The following is a 22,818-nucleotide window of genomic DNA, read 5'->3' as shown; positions in this document are numbered from 1 at the left end:
GAGGATGGAAAATGCGTTTTAACAAAGAGAAATTGTTCAAACTATTGTAAAATATCCTATAAGAAATATAAGTTGTAAAATTTGTTAATTTTCTCATTATTTCCAGGAAATAAGAAATTTTCACGATTTGGTTGAAAAAATTGGTCAAATAAAAAGTGTTTGAACAATTAGAAAATATGTTTAAAAAACTGTACAAATAAAATCTGTTTTTAAATTAAAAAATAAGTTTAAAAATTCATGCAAACTTGTCGCTTATCGAATAAAAATAATGAATATTGAAAAAGTGAGAAAAAATACCATCTTCACCATAAATTTAACACAAAGCTGCTATTTTGCATTTTCAGGGTCGTTTTCCGGGAACAATACAAGGAGTTGAGGGGGTCAAAATTAAAAGTTATTATGTGAGAGTTATTCCTCGAACATTACTAAAAAGTTGACTTAACTTTGATTTACGAAGAATTAATCAAAAATACCTTTTCTGTTTGTTCGAAAACCAAATTTTTCTATTTAAAACCCCATGACAATTTCCAAAATTTAGGGTCAAGAGGTAACGTTGAAAGATTAAAAAAAAGCATTTTTATTTTACCGGAAAACAAACAAATTGGAAAGGATCGATCACCAAAAATAAAAATCAAATTTTCGAACCTTTTAAAGTTTTCTATATGATGTACATGGGGTAAGTGGTAAAAGAATAAAAAAGCCACATACAATTTTTAGTATCTTTTTAGTATTTTTAGTACATCTTTTTAGTTGAACATTCATTATTTTAACAGGTAATTGAATGACTCAATTTTTAGTTCACGATTTATTATTTTTAAGTTGAAAATCCATGTATTCCAGTTAAATATTGTTCATTTCGGTAGAAATTCATCTTTTTTGTTTATAATTCAACACTGAAAGTTCAAAAATTCTATTTTTGGTTGAAAATTAATCTTTATTAGTTCAAAATTCAAATATTTGGTTGAAAACAAAATCATTTTTTAGTTGAAAAATGAACTGCCCGAGTAAAAATGCTTCGACTTAAGATCAACTTGAGTTCGACTTGAATTCGACTTGGTTATGTCTTGAGTTCGTCTCCAGGACATCGATGTCTGGCTGCGTATCAAAACTGAGTCGAGGCATAGCCCTTCATCTGACTTTTATGTCCACGACCGGTAAAACGGCGTTTACTTGACTTAAGACGAGCCTTGCCTTGGCTGATATTAGCGAACCTTTTTTGATGAATGAAAAATTTGTAATTATTAAATTAGTTTTTTTTAATTTAAAAATTCAGAATCTGTGGGTCTGAACGAGTATAACCCTTAAAAATTTTCTTAAAAAAAAAAAAAAATTGTAACTTTCTAGAAGGATCTCCTAAGCTGGTAGAAATACGTAAAAACAAAAACATTTTCGGGATCATCGTCAAAAAAGTGTAATACAAATAACAATCCGTAAATAAGTTGATTTAATATGTATATTGTATAAAAATATACAAGATTGTTTAAGCATTACCAAAGATTAGCTTTTATGACTGTTAGAAATAACCTTTTTGTTATGGCAGGTATACGCTCGAAGTTATAAACAGGACGTGTTGGAGTCATAAAAAGACGACTCAAGAGATAAATTTATGTCTTCAAGGCATAAAAACTTGTCTTCAAGGCATAAATTGAAGTCTGGCTCCGTCTCAAAACTGAGACATTCTCAAGTCGACTTTTCGACTTCAGTATGTCTTTATTGGGGGCAATTCAAGTCGAACTCAAGTTGAAGAATTTTTATTCGGGTACCTGCTTGAGAATGCATGTATTTGGTTAAAAACCATCTTTTTGGTAGAAAATAAATCTTCTTAAAAAATTCAGCCTTTTGATCAAACATTCAAGTATTCCAGTTGAATATTTACCATTTTAGTTGAAAATTCATCTTTTTGGTTGAAAATAAAAATACTTGTTTAAAATCTAAACTCATTTGTTAAGTTTTTATATTTTTTAGTTCAAAATTCAACTATTTCGTTAGATATAATCTTGTTTAGTTGAAAATTCAACAGTCTTGTTCTTAATTTATATATTTTATTATATTTTTAAATATTGAAAATGTATTTTCTAATTTTAATCGAATTTATAAAACTCTTAACTTTTGTAGAGATGAAAACGTCACAAATATATAAGCATTTTTTAAAATGGGACCTTTTATATGGTTAAGCGTATATTTAATTTTTTTTTAAAGATTGTAGTTTAAAAAATTTATTTTAAACACTGTCGACTATTTAGTTTCTATGTTATGTTAATTGAACTAAACAAATTAATTTTTGTATTTAAAAAAGTTGGGCACTTTAAAATAAACCTGAAATGTACTCTGAAATAATCATAAGGTTTGAAGATAAATTTTGTTTTTTGTGAAAAAAATGAAAGCTTCTTCTAACTCTCGAACACGGGTTTCGAAAATTAATCGAAATGGTGCCACGTGCTTTTTAATAATTAAATGATAGATAGCTTGAAATAAAATTTATTTTTAATTTAATAAAATTACTTAGATATCTCTAAGTATTTATGGAAATCGTAAAGCTTCTTAAAGTTCTAACAATTTATTTCTTTTTGTAAGAATTGAAGGAAGATAATAAAGTCAAATAAAATCTTTGTAGACGAGTAATGCCTTATTAGCAAGAAACCAGAAAGTTTCTCGGCCTTTATAATAAGGAAAACTGATCTCAAAGTTTTCCTCCATAAAGCTATATATTTTAATGAAGCAGGAAAGTTTAAAATTCGAAATTATGCTTGGAAAGTTAGCTATTATCCTATTATTTTCTATTTGTTATTTCGAAAACAATTATTAGTCACGTAAAGAAGCCAGTCCCAAGGGTAGAAATTATTTTTTCTCTAAGCATGAAAATAGCGAAGCAGAAAAAGTTGACTGTATATATAAAGAGAAAGGAAGTGTCCAAGACAAAATATTTGCAGTTGGAAACTCCATCTCTAACGAGAAGTTTAGTCTCGAATGAGAAAGCTCAGCATTTTCCGTATAGATGGAAGTTCATTCGAATGAAATTTCTCTTCGTATACTAAAAGGCAGCAGAGAATCACAGTCGAATGCTGGAAGATATTTCATTCAAGACCTAACATACAACTTTATGTTATTAAAACTCTATAATAACACCTACAGAGCAAAGCACAACCGCTGAAAATCTTAAGCTCTGGAGATACAAAGGAATTCAATCAATATAATCCTCTCTACTCTTAAAATACCTCCTTTGAGTTCAAATCATCTTACTAATTATTATTTCTATTAATATTGAATACCATTGACATCGTGTTTTATAACTATGAACAGGTCAGGGACCGTATTTAAATAAAGTAACAGCTCTGGGACGGGGGAGATATTTTGTTACGGTTTTTCACATTCGTGTACGTAATTTTTGGAAACTCACAGATAAAACAAATTACTTGCAATAATCGTATATAAATTTATAATAAATTTAAATTTATGTGCCAAAGATATCTGGTAAGGGAAAAACGAAGCTAGGCAAAATAATTTTTTTCGGGAAATCTATTGGTCAGGGAAAAGTCAGGAATTTAGAAAACAAATCTTGCAAAGGTAAGGAAATATTTCTAACTTTAAATAACTGTCAAGCTGAATAAATATTAAGTTTTTCAATTTTATTATAAAATTGTTTATGTGGTTTGTAAAAGATTCTGGGTTGTTAATTTTACAAGTTTAAGATTCTTGTATATTAATATCAGTGGTTAGTAAAAATAAAAAATTGTTCCAGGGAAAATTAGGAAATGTTAGAAATGAAGTTTTGCGGTAACTGTGATTTAAAATTCTTGTTAGTTATTTATTTTATTTAGTTTATATTTATGTTCAGTTAATTTATTAATTCTATTCTCTTTTTATAGTTTAAAAATTAGGTTAAAAAGTCATCCCCTTTAATTAAAAATTCAACTGTTTTGTTGAAAAACTGTCTTTTTGGGTCAAGATTCAAGTATCTTCATAGAAAATTTAGTTTCCATTTAAAACTCATATTTTTATGTTCAAAAGTCAAACTAAAATTTTTTGTATGAATATTTAACTATTTTGTTGAAAATTTGTTTTTTATTAAAAAATCGTTGCATTTAAAAAAAGTTAATTTTTTAAATAAAATAAATTGGTATTTTAAATAAATATAAATAGATTAAAATCCCATAATTTTAATTTTGAATAATAAAACTTACAATATTGAAAAATATCTGATTATTTTAGTGTTTTTCATAAAAAATAGATATTAATATTTTAAAAACATTAGATTTCAAAGAAGATTAATAATTTTTGACAATTTAAAATTACGTTCACGTTTTAAAGAATTTTTTAAACCAGAATCATTATAATATGAATCAAATTTAAAATCTTTTAACAATTTTAGTTTATTTTAGTGATTTAAGTCGCAGATTGTTATTTTTAATTTTTAAAAGTTATTGTCGAAATAAGATTCATAGCTTTCAGTAACTTTAGACGATGTTTGCTTTTTCGACCCAAAATCGGTATTTTTTGTAAAAAGTCATTAAATTTCAAAAATAGATTAATTTTTTCTTACAATTTCATGTTGAGCTTCAATACAGATTTCAAATACGATTTACAATTTTCAAAGAATTTAAATTTATTTTCACGTTTTTTACATTCAATTGGTAATTTGAAACAAAAATCATTACATTTAAAAGATGATTTACAATTAAAAACAATTGAATTTTACGTTGTGTTACTGGTTTCCTTAGTTAATTAATAGTATTGGAAAGAATAAATTTCAAAGAGTAGATACTATATTCGAACAACTTTAGAATATGTTCATGCTTTCAACCTAAAATCGGTATTTTTACAGGAAAATCATTAGAATTAAACAACAATTTTTGTTTAAAATGGTAAAATTTACAAGCTTCAACAATTTCAGATTATGATAGTGCTTTTCGCTAGAAATCTGCATTTTGATTACAAAATTATTAGATTCCCATGAAGATTCATAATGTTTTAACAATTTTGAGTTACATTGATCTTTTCAATTTAAAATTAGTACTTTTAAACAAAAATTATTATAATTTGAACAATAATTAGAATCTTTCAACAATTTTTTATTGTTTTAATTTTTTCGTTCAGGAAAATTGGTTTTTTAACAATTAAAAATAAATAGAAAAAAATTAAAAATGAAAGAATATTTTGACTTTAATTCTCAACTCTTAGGTATCAAATTTTCCTCATTTTTCAACAGTTTAAGAATTATCCTTCTAAAATTTTACTGTACAAAAGAGATGACATCTAAAAATTCTATTTTGAACTTCTTGAAACTCAAGAAAAAATACGATATTTTTATTACACACACGTGTTAAAAATGTAATACCTTCATAATACCGAAATCTTTTTAAGCTCCCGCGCATCTACAAAAACTCACGCTCGACCGTAAAAATATTACTTCGCTGACTTGGTGCTCAGTATTTTCTCTCCATTTAAATTGGCGTCAATTTAAAATACTTCATTATTTCATCTTCATTCATCAAATTAAGCCAATTTAAATATAATAAATTAAAAATAATTTTTAAATTTAAGTAATTTTTTTAAATTTATTATAAACATATTTTTATGGAAAGAAATGATTTAAAAACATTAATTAAATATTTTCAATATTCATAAAAAATAACATCTTTAAAGTCAACTTCTGAAAAAGGGGTGGAGTTGTGCCTCTACTTACTGACATCTTTTTTCCAGAATGGCCGTTACAACCAAAATTGATACCCGATGCTTCACTTTTGATATAATAAAAAGAAAGGCCACTGGAAAAGGAGTAAAGGCATGTTATTCTACTAAGAAAGGGGTAGGGATCTGATTCTACTAACGCTTACCCTTTTATTATTACTAAAAATGTATTATGATTGCATTTTCACGTTTTATATAATAAAAAAAGGCTACTGGAAAAGGGGTCATATTATGTTAGCCTGCTACAAAAAGGGTCATGTTATGGTAGGTTAGTTTACTGGAACAGGGATAGGGCTATGTTTTAACACACGCCTATCCTTTTTTCTGCCTACAAATGTTATGTAATTGTATTTGCACATAATGAAAAGAAAGGTCACTGGAAATGGGTCGAGGGTGTGTAAGACTATATGAAAGAGGATAGGACTGTGATTCTACTCACGCATACTCTTTTTTCCATGACTTAATATGTGATGTTATTATATTTTTACTTTTTACATTATGAAAAGAAAGCTCACTGACAATGAGAGATTGTTTTATTTAACATTTTCGCGTAATGAAAATAAAGGCTACTGGAAAAGCGCAGGGCTGTTTTTTCACACACACCTACCCTTTTTCCATTAATAAAAATGGACTCTGGTTGAATTTTAACTTTTCAAACAATTAAAAGAAAGGCTACTAGAAAAGGGATAATGGTTTGTTAGGCGACTATGAAATAGGCAAGGTAAAAATTCAACCTACGCCTACCATTTTCCCATTACTAAAAATGTAAGATGATAGTATTTTCAAATAATTAAGAGGCAAGTTACTGGAAACGGAATATGGTTGTATTTTCACTTTTTACATAATAAAAAGAAAGGCTACTGGAAAAGGGTTGAGAATGTGTTAGACTACTGAAAATGGGACAGGGTTGTTATTCTAATCACGCCGACCTCTTTTCTGATGGTTAAAAATGTGATATGGTTATATTTTCCCTTTTTACATAATGAAAAGAAAAGTTACTCAAATGGAATATGGTTTTATTTTTAGTTTTCACATAATGAAAAGAAAGCTCACTGCAATGTAATATGCTTTTATTTTCACTTTTCGAATAATGAAAACAAAGGCTACTGTAAAAAGGCTATGACTGGTTTCCACTCACGCCTAATATTATGTCCGTTACTAACAATGGCATGTGGTTGTATGATTACTTTTCAGGCATTGGAAATAAAGGCTACTGGTAAAAAGGTAAGGATGTTTCAGGCTACTGGAAAAGATTTAGGGGTATGATTTCGCTTAGGCCTTCTCCTTTTTATCAATAAAATGTGATATGGTGATATTTTTACTTTTCACATTTCGAAGATAAAGGTTACTGGAAAAGGGATAAGATTAAGAAAAATAGTCTTATCTTTTCTTCAGTGTATATAGTCCTTATAACAAACATGCTACCTCCTGCTTCATGGTTGTAGGCGACTGTGATTGATAGGTGCGAATCTCAATACTTAATCCAGATGAAAATGTTAATAATTACAGTCGAACTTGCATAAGAAGTCAACTGGATTGGAGCTTTCCGAGAACAGGCACGTTGCGATAATGCGCCTTGCCTTAACGGTCTAATAGGTAACTATATCATGCGTTGCGCAATATTGCGCAAGTTCTTTGTCAGTGTTCACACAGCCCTGGTGCTCACGTTCTGAGGGCCTCGATTTAAGCCAATGGTCAGAACCGGAATCAGACTTAAATCCAAGTTCGACTGTACCTGAATTCAGAAGAAAATTATCCTAATATGTGAATTCTATAATAATATTATTAATTATAATAATATATAATAATGCAGCTTTAGAACGAACATTTACTGGCATATTATTTATCATTCATAATTGCAAACCGTTTTTTTTTTTTTGAAAGAAATATTTCAAAGGCAAACTTTCTGTAGGTAAATAAGGGATGAAGCGCATGCGTCTTGTGATTTCGTGCCACGGAGAAGAGAAAATGTGGTGAAGAACGTCAGTCGGTGCTAGACCACCCCGTACGGTAGTTTTCAACCCCCTTCGATTCATTCTCGGTAGTATTGTACGAAAAATGAAGAACACGTGTACAAATCATTTAAAAAGTCTAAATTTAAATTTTGATTATTGGTTATTCTGTGAATTTAATTTTAATCTTAATTTTATATTTATAATAAAAAATGAAGTGTAAGGGCGAAAAATAGAGTTTGAGACGATTTTCCTCGTGGTGGAAAAATTTTAAGTAGCAGCATGGCTATCATGCAATCATGTTGCTGTTGGCGAACCGTTCGTCGGGGGAGCTTCGCATGTGCCATTTACAGTGCGGTATGTACTTTTATTTAAAATTATAACTTAAAAAAAAATTTATTCGGTTATTTCATCAAATGAAAAAATGGAAATACAAATTTCGAACAGAAAAATGTTGAATCAAAGTACTATTTAAAATCGTTTTAAGAAAAGTACTTGTAATCCCATTTTACTTCTACGTGCAAAGAGGAAATCATAAGAGTGGAAAATCCATATAAAACTAGAGATTTGTATCAAAAGAGATCCAGTTGAAATGCTCTTTAAAATGTTTAAAAATAGCTTTACCGAGTTTCTAAGCAATTTAAAATTAAAAAAATTATATCAAAATCCTATTTTGTTATCAATATGTAAAATAAAGCTGGCTTTATTTTTTGGTAGTATTTTTATCAAGTAATTAATAATTGTTCGTTTTACTTTAATTTAGTAGTTATAAATGTTACATGTAAAGTGCGGATTTTCACACAATTTTCATAAAAAATAACTCTTCTGTTAACCAGTCTATTGATTATTCAACACGATTAATAACTTCTAGGTTTTTTCTGCATTGAAAATTGAATGTAAGTCATTATTTTAAAGTAATCTTTTCTATTATACACTTTTCTCATTTTCCTGACAGTCTTCGTAACAGAACTAATCACACTAAAAAGATATTCTCTATAAATTAAAATTAAAATTTCCATTACATTATCTTCCTTATAAATTCTAAAGAGTTTGAAAGCGTAATATATTCTTAAAGAGAAAATGTTGACTCTCAAACTAATCCTCCTGTAAAAGACATTTTCCTGTAGTTTTATTGCATTATGTAAATGGAAATAATTATTTCTGAAAACCAAAACTTACTCAGCACGATCAATTTTGAACAAAAAGTAATTTATTCTCAAGTGGAAACAAAGGAATTGCCATCAAAATAGTTAAATTTCTAAGCGAAGAAATTAATTTTCTAATAAAATAATTAATTTTTAACCAAAAAAATGTATTTCTAACATAATAGTTATCTTGTTAGTTAAAAAAATTAATTTCAAAGAGAAACAATATTTTAATCGAAGAAATCAATTTTCGAACAAATTTTTAATTTTCAAAGTAATGTTTAACCTAATTGGTTAATTTCTCTCAAAAGCATTAAATTTTTAACGAAAAAGGTAAATTATTCTCCAAGAAAAATTATATTCTATTAAAACAAAGTTTAAATAAAATAAAGAAGTTTTCAACCAAATAGCTGAATTTTCAAAGAAAGGAAATAAATGTTAAACCAAACGTGAAATAGTTAAATTTCCATTTTGAAAAATCAATTTTCAACAACAAACAAAAACGATCTTTTAACAAAATAGTAGTTAAATTTATAAGTGAAGACATTAGTTTTTAACGAAGGTAATTAGTTGCAATAAAAATAATTTTTAACCCAATAGTGCAATTGTCTACCCAAATGATGAATTTTCTAGCAAAAGAAGATCGATTTTCAAAAAAATACATAAATTTTCATCAAAATAGTAAAATTTTAACTCAAGCTGATAAAATTTAACTAAGAAGAATTATATTCTACCACAAAAAATAAAATAAAGAAATTTGAAAACAAATAGCTGAAATTTCAATTGAAGAAGAAAAATGGTAAACTAAAGATGGAATAGTTAAATTTGAAGTAAAAAAAATTAATTTCCAACAAATTTTCAACAAAATATTTAGTTACATTTTTAAGCAAAGTAATTAATTTTCAACTAAAATGATGAATGTGCAAAACAACAAAAAATGCAATTTTGAACCCAGGAGTTGAATTTTCAACCCAGGAGATGAATTTTCCACCAACAAAATAAAAATTTTCAACTGAAGAAGATAAACTTAAAATCAAATATAGAATAGATAAATTTTCAATTAAACAATACATTTTTAACTGAAAAAAGTGTTTCAACTGAGGTAATGAATTTGCAATAACAAAAGAATAAATTTTGTGACCCATTAGTTGACTTTTCCACTCAAAATAAATATCTATAAGAAAAGATAACTGTTAAACAAAGAATTGAATAGTTAAATTCTTGGTTAAAAAAATTAATTCTCAATAAAAACAAATTAACTTTTAATGAAAGAAATGAATTTTCAACCCAATAAAATTATTTTTTAACAACATTCATGAATTCTGATACCAAAGAAATGCATTTTTAAATAGGAAGGTAAATTATTCTCCAAGAAGATATTCTACAACAAAAAATAAAGTTTCAAGAAAATGAAGAAATTTTTAATCAAATAGCTGGATTTACAAATGAACAAGATAAATTCTAAACCAAACCTGGAATAGTTGCATTTTAGTCAAGAAAATTAATTCAAAACCAAGTAGAATTAATTTTCTACAAAATATTTACATTTTTGAACGAAGTCATTAATTTTTAACTAAAGCAGTGAATCTTAAACAACAAAATGCGCTTTCAACCTAATGGTTGAATTGTCAACCCAAAAAATAAATTTTCTACTATAAGAATACAAAATTTTCAACAAAATATATCAAATCTCAATAAAATAGTTACACTTTCAACCAGACAGATGCATTTTCAACCAAGACGATTATAAATGTTTATAAAAAATATAAATTTTCGAAAAAATTAAATATTTTATTTTTTAATTTAAAAGCATTACTTTTTAATACAAGGAACTAATATTTATTTCAAAAATCAGACCTTTTCCAGACATTTCCACCCTAATAGTTCAATTATATACTACATGAATTAATTTTGAACCAAGAAGATAAATTAGTCACAAAGAAGATTAATAATCTACGTCAAAAGACATAGTTTTAACAACATATAGAAATTAAAAAAAAAGAATCTGAAATTTTAACTGATGAAAATCAGTTAAAATAAAAACTAATTATGTAAGTAATTACAAACTTAATTTTTCAGTTAAACAATAGTTAATTTCTGACAACAAATTTCCAACAAAATAGTTAAATTTTGAAAAAAGTGTTTACAACTAAAATTAAGAACCATCAGCCGAAAAATGGTTGCTTTTTATTTATTATAAAACCACCATTTTGACTGATAATTAACAATAACTTTACTTAATAATACTCGTGTCAAATATGTCCTTTTTACGTTTAAAATTTTTTTAAATATAAAGAGTGCGTTGTCGGATAATTTACACGGGATGAGACATATTTTGTTAATAAAAAAATAATCTGCTAATTTTTAAGAATTGTGATTAAATAAAAAATTTTTCTATTCGTATTGAATTCGTTTGATAATAATAAATTATTATTATTATTTATTTACTTAATATATTTTTCAATACATTTTTAATTTTTGTTTATTTGAAATTTTGGTTTTGTATTAAAAACTGTTTTGCCCCTTAAATCAAAAAACCGTACGAGCGCATAGTTGGTTTTCGTTACTGAAAAACACTTGGAAGATACTAATACATATTTAATTTTATTTTCCTTACAAAAAATTTCCTAAATTATTTTGTTATTTTCGAAGCTTAAAAATGCTATGCAACTTTCAATAATTTATTTACCATTTATTGCGTAAGTTTTCGACTAATTTCATTTTTTGATAAGAAAATAAAAGTTATAAAATATTTCAAAATTGAAATTTAGCGCTATCGATTTGCAATATTTGGGTTGCTAGAAAATCACAATTTCTAAATACTATGACTTTTCCTGAATTATCCCTTGACCAATTTTTCAATTTCCCTGACCGTTATAAATTTTTCTGTTAGGTATACAAACAAACCTCTTACCTAGCAAACCATTAATGTTCATGTAAAAAAGTTCTTTTTTTAATATATTTTTTACATTTTTAGTGACCGCAGTCATACAGAATTTAATAAGAGGTCATTTACAAATTACGTGAGACATACGTTAAATACTGAGTTGAATACATGGATTTTCAAGAAAATAGTTCAATTTTTGAATAAAAAAATATCAGTTTTGAATCGAAACTAGAATAATTACATTTTCAGTTAAAATAATTAATTTTGAACTAGCAAAAAGGGAGTTTTCAACAAAATGCTTACATTTTTAGCCCAAGTGATAAATCTCCGATTGAACAATGAATTCTCAACAAAAAGTGTGAAAATTGACATTTTAAATTAAAAATGTGATCACAAACGGCTAAATGAAACAAAAAAATACGAATTTTGAACAATTTTTTGGAACGCTAATCAAAACAGACGAATGTTTGTCAAATAATTTGAATTTAAAAACTGAAAATACGCATTTTCTACTGAAGATGTTAAATTTTCAAAACAAAGAAGGCGAGTTCTTAACAAGAAATGTGCATTTTTAACTAAAAAGAATAATTTTCTAGCAAAAATAGAAAAATTAGCTACACTTTCTGCTAAAAGCTAATTTTAAAAAAATAGTTATATTAGTAACCAAAGAAATGAATTTGCAATTAACATGATGAATCTGCATCCACGAAAATTAATTTTCAACCAAATAGTTGAATTTTGAAACCAAAAGATAAATTTTCTACGAAAATCAAAAACAAATTTGCAATAAAATAAGTGTATTTTTAACGAAATATTTTAATTTTCATACAAAAAGATGAATTTTCAACCAAGATTAAATAATTGTCACAAATCAAAATTAACTTCCTACCTAAAACGATTAATTTTTAACAAACTACATAAATTTTCCAACTAATAGATAAACTTTTAACCAAAGAAATTAATTTTCCACCCAAAAGGGGTACTAGTCCCCAAGAAGATAATATTCTACCAGAAAAGACTTAGTTTTAACAAAATAAGAAATTTCCAACTGAACAATAAAATTTTCAACTGAAGAAGATTAATGTGCAACCAAACATTACATAGTTAAATTTTCATCAAAAATTAATTTGAAACATCAACAATTTCAACAGTATAGTTTAATTTTGAAAAAAGAAAAGTTCTTTAACTAAAATTACATATAATTAATTTAATTTTTCTTTTTTTGTCTAAGAGGAATTCATCTTGAAAAATAATAATTTTTAATAGAACTAGCAAAAATTAACCGGTTGTGGTAAGTTTTGATTTTTAAAATTATCATTTAAATGTAAATAATGAATTAAAAATATAGAAAAAATAGCTTTTTTATTCACTGCGAATGAAAAAACTTAAATAAACATTTGAACTTCAAAAATAAAACTTTGATATAAAACATAATAATTTAATAAATTTATGCGAAAAATCTTTCGAGAAAACGTGGCGAATAGTTCACCCAAAAATAACTTAAAGGCGTAATTTGTGTGTTTATTAAATGTTAAAAAATGTTATAAGTACGGTTTCAGAGCATTACACATGCGAAGAATATTTTGTTAATGACAAAAATAATCTGCTGGTTTTAGAAAATTGCAAATAAATGAAAAAATTGTTTCATTCAAATGGAATTTCCTTAAATTTTCTCCATATAAAAAGAAATTTCTGTAAATTATATAAAACTGATATAAATGAAGAAAAATAAAACAGACCCAGATTGATCAGCAATCTGGGTCGCAGGAAATTCTATGTCAGTATACCCGCGTCCACAACGAGTGAGTCATGATTACCCCAAAAGGATATAACCTCAAAAATAATAATAATAAAATCTGTAACAAAATGTTAGAAAATCAACCGATATTTGTCTACAGAACTGGCGCTTATTGCGCGCATGTCGCGCACAATGTTCCAATATTAATTAAATATCCAGAAATTATATTAATTTTAATAATAAATTATTTATCGTAATAAAATATTTTCAGAAAGTTTTCAAGCCATTAATAAATCTTTAGTTTGAGCTCCATCTTGGTTTAGGGGAAGCAAGACAAAAAGTCATAGCTTCAAGCTGTTTCCCCTAAACTACTAATTCTCATAAGGCCACTTGATCTGTCTTTGCATGACTTTATCCAAGGTCTGGTAATCTCTAAAAAAACTAGAGGAAAAAAGGTCTTTAGCAAAATTGTCTCAACAGGATGTTATTGAACTTCCTTGACATATTTTCAGATCAATCTTAATTTGTTTATAAAATATATGTTGAACGAACCTTTTTTGATAAATATTTATAACATGCATGCGCGCAAAGCACAAAATAATTTAAAAATCCGTAATAACAAATTTTGAAATAATGACTGTTTTCTATATTTCTGAAATTATTTAAACTAATTTAATCGACGTAAAAGATGTTTAGCAGGATTTTTCCAGAATTAAAAATTTTTTATCTTCAATATTAAACGAAACAAATTTTTAGTCTTTGCCCGATTACCAAAAATATTTGCAGGCAATTAAAATTAAAACTTTCAAATATGAAAAACTCTTCAATTTAAATATTAGAGACTTATTAGTTATTACTATATGTCTTTATGTCACTACTTAATGTCACTTTATATTAATTATTTTTATGAGTTTAATTTAAAATTCTTCCGAGTTCGACAAGTTTAATTTCTTAGTATCAATTTTTTCTGGGTTAAAAGAGGATTTTTGTTTAGTTTTTGTTCATTTTAATGTGTTTATCCATATTTTTATCGAGTTGCAGCCGGACAGAAGTTTGTTTCAAAATTTCTCGGATGATGAAATAAAAGAATTTTTTATTTTCAATATTTTTCCAAATCGTAATGGAACATTTTTTTAGTTATACATTTTTTATTGAATTCAAATTTAGTAAATTTTTGTATCTAATTTGTTTCTGAATTCAAATAGTTATTTCAAATTTTTATAATTTTTACACAGTTAAAAGGAAAAATTTCTGTTATTTTCACATTTTTCTTAAGATAAAAGAGGTGAATTTCTCCTCCAACGCCCATTACCAATAAAAGCATTTGCGGTATTTACAGATATTTTACTTCAATAAAAATTTACATGCACAATATATACAGAAGATAAATAATTCTTGGAAAAGAAAATAGAATGAAAATTAATTATCTAATGTTTTTTTTCACTTTCTAATCTACATGTGATATCAACCTTTTAATGAACACTTAATTAAAAAGGCGAAGCACCTAGCTATCACGAATTATTTGTGCTCTTACAACTTCAGACAAAAAGAAATGAAGATTATTCATTTTACGGGTGCTTTCCCGCTGTTTTAATTTCTCACTCGAGTTTCTTGGATGAGGTACTTTTTATTCTACGAATATAAAAGATGTGTATCGTACACAAAACATGAAAACTTTTTCCAAGTAAAGATTTTTATACTTCCAGAGAAACGTGCTTATTTTATCAACAGGAATCCTACAGAATTAAAAAAAAAGATCTGTCTGTATAGGGGCCATTGCAGAAAAATTGAATGGAAGTCTGGTGTGGCCCAGGTCTGGCATTGTCTAGGTTGTCTAGCCTTAAAGATCTGATCTGGCCCAGCGCTAGAATTTTCCAATTCGGACTTTATCTAGAATGTCTAGTCTGCAACGTCTGGTTTGGCCCAGGAGGGGCGCTGATCCCGTACAGAAATAATATAAAAATATTATATAAAATACAAAATTCACACTATCAAAGCAAGACTTTTTTTCTTGTCATTCTAAAACCTGGCCTGGCCCAGATTTGGCACTGGTCAGCGAAATACACTTATAATAAGAAATTACTTTTTCCAAGTAATGAAAAAATAAGGGGGCAAAAAGACGTTAGACTTTTTGCCAGGTGGAGGTCAGACTATCTGAGCAGCGTCAAAACTGAAAACCAGACGGTCTGTTTTGGGCCGACACAGTGCCAGGAGATTTTTTCACGCGGGAACGCTCTAAAAACTATGCAACACTGTTGAATTTTTTTGACTTTTTTAACTGCAAATTAAATTTTTCAACTAAAAATTCACCTATTGAATTATTTTCTGAAAATTGATAGTCTTTATAGAAAAATTCTACAATTGAATTTTTCGTTGAATATGATTGATTTTTGGTGTAAAATTCATATTCTTAATTGAACGTTGAAGCACTTTTTTAAACATTAATTATATCGGTGGAGAACCAAACTATTTTGTTAAAATTTCCTCATTTATTTTTTTTACTTTGAATATTAGTTTTTTATTGTAAATTTGACTAGTCCCTTATTGGTATAAAATGGATGTACTTTATTGTAAATTTGTATTTTTTGTTTGATATTGATAGATTTTAGATTGGAATTCAAATATTTGTTCGAAAAGAATTTTTTGTTAAAGATTTATATCCTTGAACTAAAAATTTAACTGTTTAGTAGAAACATTGTGCTTTTGACTTGAAAATTTATCATTTTGTGTTGAAAATTCTAATATTTATGTAATAAAATAAACCATTCGATTTCATTATTATGTTAAAAATTCAACTTCTTTGTTGAAAATGTCATTGCTTTGTTAAGTATTTAAATATTTGGTTGTAAATTCGTCTTTTCTATGGAAAATTCGTTGTTGAGTCGAAAATTTTGTTATATTCGTTGAAAATGGAACTATTCGGTTGAAAATTCAATAATTTGGTTAAATTTTGTTCCTGTCTTGACTGGAAAATATTTTTTGGTTAAAAATTCAACTATTTTGTTAAAAATACATCTTTCTGCTTGAATTCAAGTGTTTGTGATTCAAAATAAAGATATTTTGGATTAAAATATCAATTAATACATTTTTCTTTATGAATTCATCTTCTTGGTAATTTTCTACTGTTTTTCATTTAAAATCAACAACTTTTTTGATTGAATGATCAACTATTTATGTTTATGATTGAGATATAACATTTTAAATTGCGAATTAAAATACTTCTTTGAAGGTTCAGCTGCCCTGATTAACATTCTTTTTCTTGAAATTCAACATCTTATTTCGTTGAGAATTTAATTATTTGTAAAGATTAAACTTCTTTGTTGAAAAATTCATTATTTTATTAGAAATTGCATTATTTTGTTGAAAATTTAACATTATAGTTGAAGATTCGTCTTTTTGAGTATAACATTCAAACGCTTTTTTATGCTAAACAAATTTTTTTGCTCTTTAAACTTCGGAGAAAAGGGTGGCGGCGCTAGCAGGATGTCCACTCAGGGCCCCCACCTACGAAAACTCGCTAAAAATTATGATGGCATATATTACGTTTCCCAACAAACTACCCCTAAGTCTTACACAACTACCCCCTGTGATTAAAAACGTTTTCAAAATGGGAAAACTACCTTCAACAATGTTAACATGTTTTAGGGCTTCAAATTACTCACATGACACTTGAAAATTTCTCCCTCTTTATAATTTCCCCAAAACCACCCTTCCACGTGAACGTATGCAGCAGAACATTTATATGTATTAAGAAAGCATTAAAAATAATCAAACTTAAAAGAAACTGTTAGTTGATATTTTTTTCTCTTTTTTTGCTCTCCGATAATGCATAAAACGTTACCCAAAAGCTACCCCTAAGTCACACATACCCTCCCCTCGTCATCAAAGACGTTTTAAAAGTTGGAAAACTACTTTGCACAATGCAAAAATGATTTAGAACTCCAAATTGATTACATGGCACTTCAAAATTCCCCCCTCTTAATAATTTTCTCAAAAAACTACCCTTCCATGTGAACGTATACATCGGAACACATATATATGTATGAAAAAAGCATAAAAATAATATAACTTAGAAAACACTGTTAGTTGATATTTTTTTTCTCTTCTTTTGCTCTGTTTTGCTCTCTGATAACACAGGCCAACAAACTTTGACAAAAGTCAAAAGTCAGAAAGCAGACCAAACATTTCCGAAGGAGTTTGATTCGCTGAATCCAAATCTGAATTCAAAATTGCTCCTGTACGTCAGGTTTCCAAGATAACCTAACCTAAATGTGCAAAAAACGCGTTTCGTAGCTGTTTTTGAGGTTATGTAACTGTACAAGAAAAATGTCTACCACAAAGCTAATATGAAATTTGAAAGTACTAATCTTTCTCTTTCAAACCTACTTTGATTTATTGGGATATCTTTATTTTTCAACAAAATATTGTAATTTTAAATTTTTTATTTTTGCGTTTTAACCCATTAACGCTGAGGTGTTCAGATTTATACAACGCATCCTCTATTGCTGAAGGTACAATATTTTTTCTTCAAAATATTAACTCAGGGATTTTCGAGGGTGCCCTTTCTATTGCCGGTGTCAGTTTTTTGTTATAATCCCTAGAAGATCCAATATGGCGGCCACAATTTAGGGCTTTAAAAACAACAAAGGATCCCGCACAAAGTACCAACAAAAAATCGTACAGTCATTTGGAACCAAACTTTGCAGATTGATAAAACAATAAAAAAATATGGAACCCGTGTCTTTTCATTTCTACGGAAGCCGTTTCCTAGGGGTAGAAACCACCCCTAACAAGCCACAAGCATGCTAACCCACCTGACTCTGGGAACAATAAGTTTAGTCGCATATTTTTCTTAGAATAATGAAGTTCCATGCCACAAATGGGTTAACCCACCTACCTGCTAATCCACCTAAGTCCAGAAATCACCTCTTCTAAATCATAAGCAGGCTAACCCACCTGACCCTAGGAGCAGCGAGTTTAGTCGTGTACATTTCGTGAAATAATTGAATTCCACACAACAAGTGGACTAACTTTGAAATGAAATTTCTCAATTTAGCGTATTAACCCATTAACGCCGAGATAGTATGCCATTGTCCCTTGAAAATGTTATCTGACGGGTTTTCGGGGGTTGCTTTTTGATTGGCTCAATTTTTTATTATGACTCCTAGCAGAGCGAATATGGAAAACAGTTAAAGCTTAAAAAAAACAACAAATTTTACTATGATGATTCATTTAATATTGTAAATTTACTAAGCATTTTCCAGCTTTCTAAGGCAAAACTCAATATTTTCAGCCATTTAAGGCAAGAATTTAGATTGCCCAACCAATAAAGGCAAGACTTTGTATCGCCCAGCCAGTCTAGGCAAGACTTTGATTCGCCCAGTCAGTCAAGGCAAGACTTTGAATTGTCCAGCCAGCCAAGGCAAGACTTACGATTGGCCAGACAGTTAAGGCAAGACTTACAATTGTATGTCCAATGAAGGTGAAACTAATTGCTTGCTTTCTTCTGGAAACGTTCGCGCTTCATGTCAAACGATCGTTGAAGAGACTATCGTTTATGACCAGTAGGGTCATTATCATTTCTTTGCAAAGACCAGCAATAGTCGGCCATCATTCTTACATTGCATCGACGTTGATAGTGTTGCTCTTTTTTGTGAAAGTCTTCATGAAAGCGTTCGCCCATTTCTTTACTGAATGATCCAACATTTTCTGGGAAATAATCCAAATGAGATTTGAGAAAATTTAATTTCATACTCATCTAACACCCTAATCTTTTAAAATTCTTTAACATACTAAATATAATAGTTCTAAACTTCGGTTCTCGATTGCTCCCTAAAAATTTCAGTACAACATTTTTGAAACTCAACCATGCATCTTTTTCAATAAATGTCATGGTTTTGATAAAGTCATCATCTTTGATAAGTTTTCTTATATCAGGCCCAAAAAAATACCTTCCTTAACTTTGGCATCACTTAATTGCGGAAATGTAGATCTGATATAATCGAAACATTCTCCCTCGGTGTTTAGGGCTTTCACAAATTGCTTCTTTTAGCCTAGTTTTATATAGAGTGGTGGCAATAATGCTTTCTTTCTGCCAACAAGACTTTCATAAAAAATATTATACTGACCAACTGTCCACTCTAATCTGTCTGGCCATTTCTCCGTTATCCAATGTTCATCCCTTGCATGACTGTCCCAAAGGCAAAGAAAACAAGGGTATTTAATGTTTCCTGATTGTAAACCTATTATAAGATTTATCATTTTGAAGTTACCACAAATAAGCCAACTATGGACATTATATTTTATTTTTCTCAGGAGTAATTGGAAAGTATCATAAGATTCTTTCTGTGTACTTGAGTGACCTGCTGGAATTGCAGCGTACTTATTTTCATTATGTGATAGTACTGCTTTTGAGTCTTGAAGCGCAAAGCTCAGCTTTATCTTTTGGAAGATCAAGTTCACGTATAAAATCGTTTAATCCGTTTTGGTCAAAAAATTTAGGACTTTCATTATCTGATTCTTCCCAAGAAGAATCTTCAGTTGCATTAGGATCGTAAGTATGCATTGATTCGTGAGTTTATCGGTCACTTTTGTTTTCAGAGTGATTTTAAGTACCAATCTTGGCTGGCGGAACACTTTCTACATCAGGGTAAACAATCTTCTTAAAATACTTTTAAAAAAAACCTCCTGTTTTGCATAAGCAAAAGTAAAAATCAGTATCATGATCGTTGGGCTCACGCCAAACAGGTGATTAAATGACAGTCTGCATCTGGGTACTTTCATCTTCCCGATTTGAAAAATTTAATCTACAAGCATGACAAATTGAGGTTGGTACCCACGGTTTATCCAAATTTTTCATTAAAGTCCCATAACAGTTGAAGTATGACGTTTTTATCGAATCACTAATTGATCGACGGTATTTCTCCGTTTCATACTGTCCACAAACGTGACAAAACGTAGTAACTTTCTTAGCGCAAGGAGTTCTTGAACTCATTTCTTTCTTATAATGAACAGTAATGTGGAAGTTCTAAAACTCACTATATACAAAAATCACGATCGACAAGAAATGTAACCGCTAGACAGATTTCAAATACAAAAAGAATTTTATTACCTACGCATCTAACCGTTAGCTCGCCACCCAAACGTGATCTCTAAAACGGAAAGACTTGTAGCAAAAAACGAATTTCATCACCTATGAATAACACGTCATAAAAGCGTCGCCAACTTAGTGAACCAGCTAGGGACCGAAGACTGACTGCGCCGTAGAACGGCGCGCAAATACAGCGAATGTGAACATTAGAATGCACACAGAGTGCGCAGTTGCATTCCGCGCAGTCCGTCTTCTTTTGTTTTATCAATGTGCGAAGTTTGATTCCAAACGACTGCACGCTTTTTTTTGGTATTTTGTGCGGGATCCTTTGTTCATTTTTAAAGCCCTGAATTATGGCCGCCATATTGGATCTTCTAGGGGTCATACCAAAAAACTGACACCGGCAATAGAAAGGGAACCCTTGAAAACCCTTGAGATAATATTTTGAAGAAAAAATATCGTACCTTTAGCAATCGAGAATGCGTTGTATAAATCTGAACACCTCAGCGTTAATGGGTTAAAACGCTAAAATGAAAAATTTCAAATTAGCATATTTGGTGAAAAATAAAGATATCCTAATAGATCCAAGTAGGTTTGAAAGCGGAAGATTAGTACTTTCAAATTCCATATAGGCTCTTGTGGTAGACATTTTTCTTGTTTGGTTACATAACCTCAAAAACAGCTAAAAAGCGCATTTTTTGCACATTTAGGTTAGGATATCTTGAAAACCTGACTACAGGAGCAACTTTGAGCTCGCATTCGGATTCAGGGCATCAAACTCCATCGGAAATGTTAGGTCTGGTCTCTGGCTTTAAAATTTGTCGGCCTGTGTTATATATAATACGTTCTCCAAAATAATAACATGAAACTTGCAAAGTTTCTCTCACATTATAATTTCCCCCGAAACTACGATTCCACGTAAACCTATGCAGCGGAATATATATGTGTATGAAAAAAGCATAAAAAATAATAAAACTCAGAAAACACTGTTAGTCGATATTTTGTTGCTCTTTTTTTGCTCTTCCATAATGTACAATACGTTACCCAAAACTACCCGTAAGTCATACATACCCTCCCCTCGCAATCAAAAACGTTTAAAAAGTTGGAAAACCAGCTTGAGCAATGCAAAATGGTTTTAAACTCCAAATTGATTACAATTGTACTTCAAAATTTCCCCTTCTCCATACTTTTCCCGCAAAACTACCCTTCCACGTTAATCTATGCAGCGGAACATATATATGCATGAAAAAAGCACTAAAAATAATCAAACTTAGTAGAAACTATTAGTTGATATTTTTTTCTCTTTTTTGCTCTCCGATAATATATAAAACGTTACCCAAAAACTACCCCTAAGTCATACATACCCTCTCCTCGTAATTAAAAACGTTTTAAGTGTTGAAATACCACCGTTTAAAATGTATACATGTTTTAAAGCTCAAAATTAATTACATTACACTTCAAAATTTCCCCCTCATTATCGTTTCCTAAAAAAACTACCCTTCTACGTGAATGTGAGCAGCAGAACATATATATGTAAGAAAAAGAATAAAAAATAATACAACTTAGAAAACATGTTAGTTGATATTTTTTTCATCTGTTTTTTGCTCTTTGATAATATATCATACGTACCCGACAAACTACCCCTAAGTCCTACATACCCTCCCCTCGTCATCAAAAACGTTTTACAAGTTGGAAAACCACCTTGATCAATGTAAAAATGATTGAGAACTCCAAATTAATCACATGATACTTTTAAATTTCTATTTCATTATAATATTCCCAAATTTACCCTTCCACTTGAACGTATACAACAGAACATTTATATATATTTCATTAAAAATAATACAACTTAGAAAACACTGTTGATATTTTTTTCCTCTTTTTTTTTCTTCAATAATGTATAATACGTTACCCAAGAACTACCCCTAAGTCATACATACCCTTGCCTCCTCGTCAAAAACGTTTTAGAAGTTGGAAAACCACCCTGAACAATGTGAAAATGATTTGGAACTCTAAATTAATTACATGATAAGTAAGAATTTCCCTCTCATTATAATATTCCCAAAAGTATCCTTCCACGTGAACGTATGCAACAGAACATCTTCGGCTGGAAGATGTAATCAATTTAGAGTTCTAAATAATTTTTACATTGTTCAGAGTGGTTTTACAACTTTTAAAACGTTTTTGATGACGAGGGATGGGTATGTATGACTTAGGGGCAGTAATTGGGTAACATATTATATATCATTGAAGAGCAAAAAAAGATCAAAAAAATATCGATTAACAGTGTTTTCTAATTTGTATTATTTTTATGCTTT

The 22,818-nt window shown here is 28.7% G+C and overlaps 1 protein-coding gene across 1 annotated transcript in view; it reads left to right on the top strand.

The window, feature by feature from the left end:
* The first annotated feature begins 7,696 nt into the window (after positions 1 to 7,696).
* LOC117176915 overlaps positions 7,697 to 22,818 on the top strand; it is a 154,769-nt gene continuing 139,647 nt past the window's right edge. Inside the window, exon 1 of the mRNA XM_033367304.1 lies at positions 7,697 to 7,997. Coding sequence (XP_033223195.1) covers positions 7,923 to 7,997 — 75 coding nt within the window. The 5' untranslated portion in view covers positions 7,697 to 7,922. The remainder of the gene's footprint in view (positions 7,998 to 22,818) is intronic.

Source organism: Belonocnema kinseyi, chromosome 7 (assembly GCF_010883055.1).
Source record: "Belonocnema kinseyi isolate 2016_QV_RU_SX_M_011 chromosome 7, B_treatae_v1, whole genome shotgun sequence".
Taxonomy (NCBI): Eukaryota; Metazoa; Arthropoda; class Insecta; order Hymenoptera; family Cynipidae; genus Belonocnema; species Belonocnema kinseyi.
The sequence above is the reverse complement of the archived record's forward strand: the minus strand, read 5'-3'. Positions and strand labels throughout refer to the sequence as shown.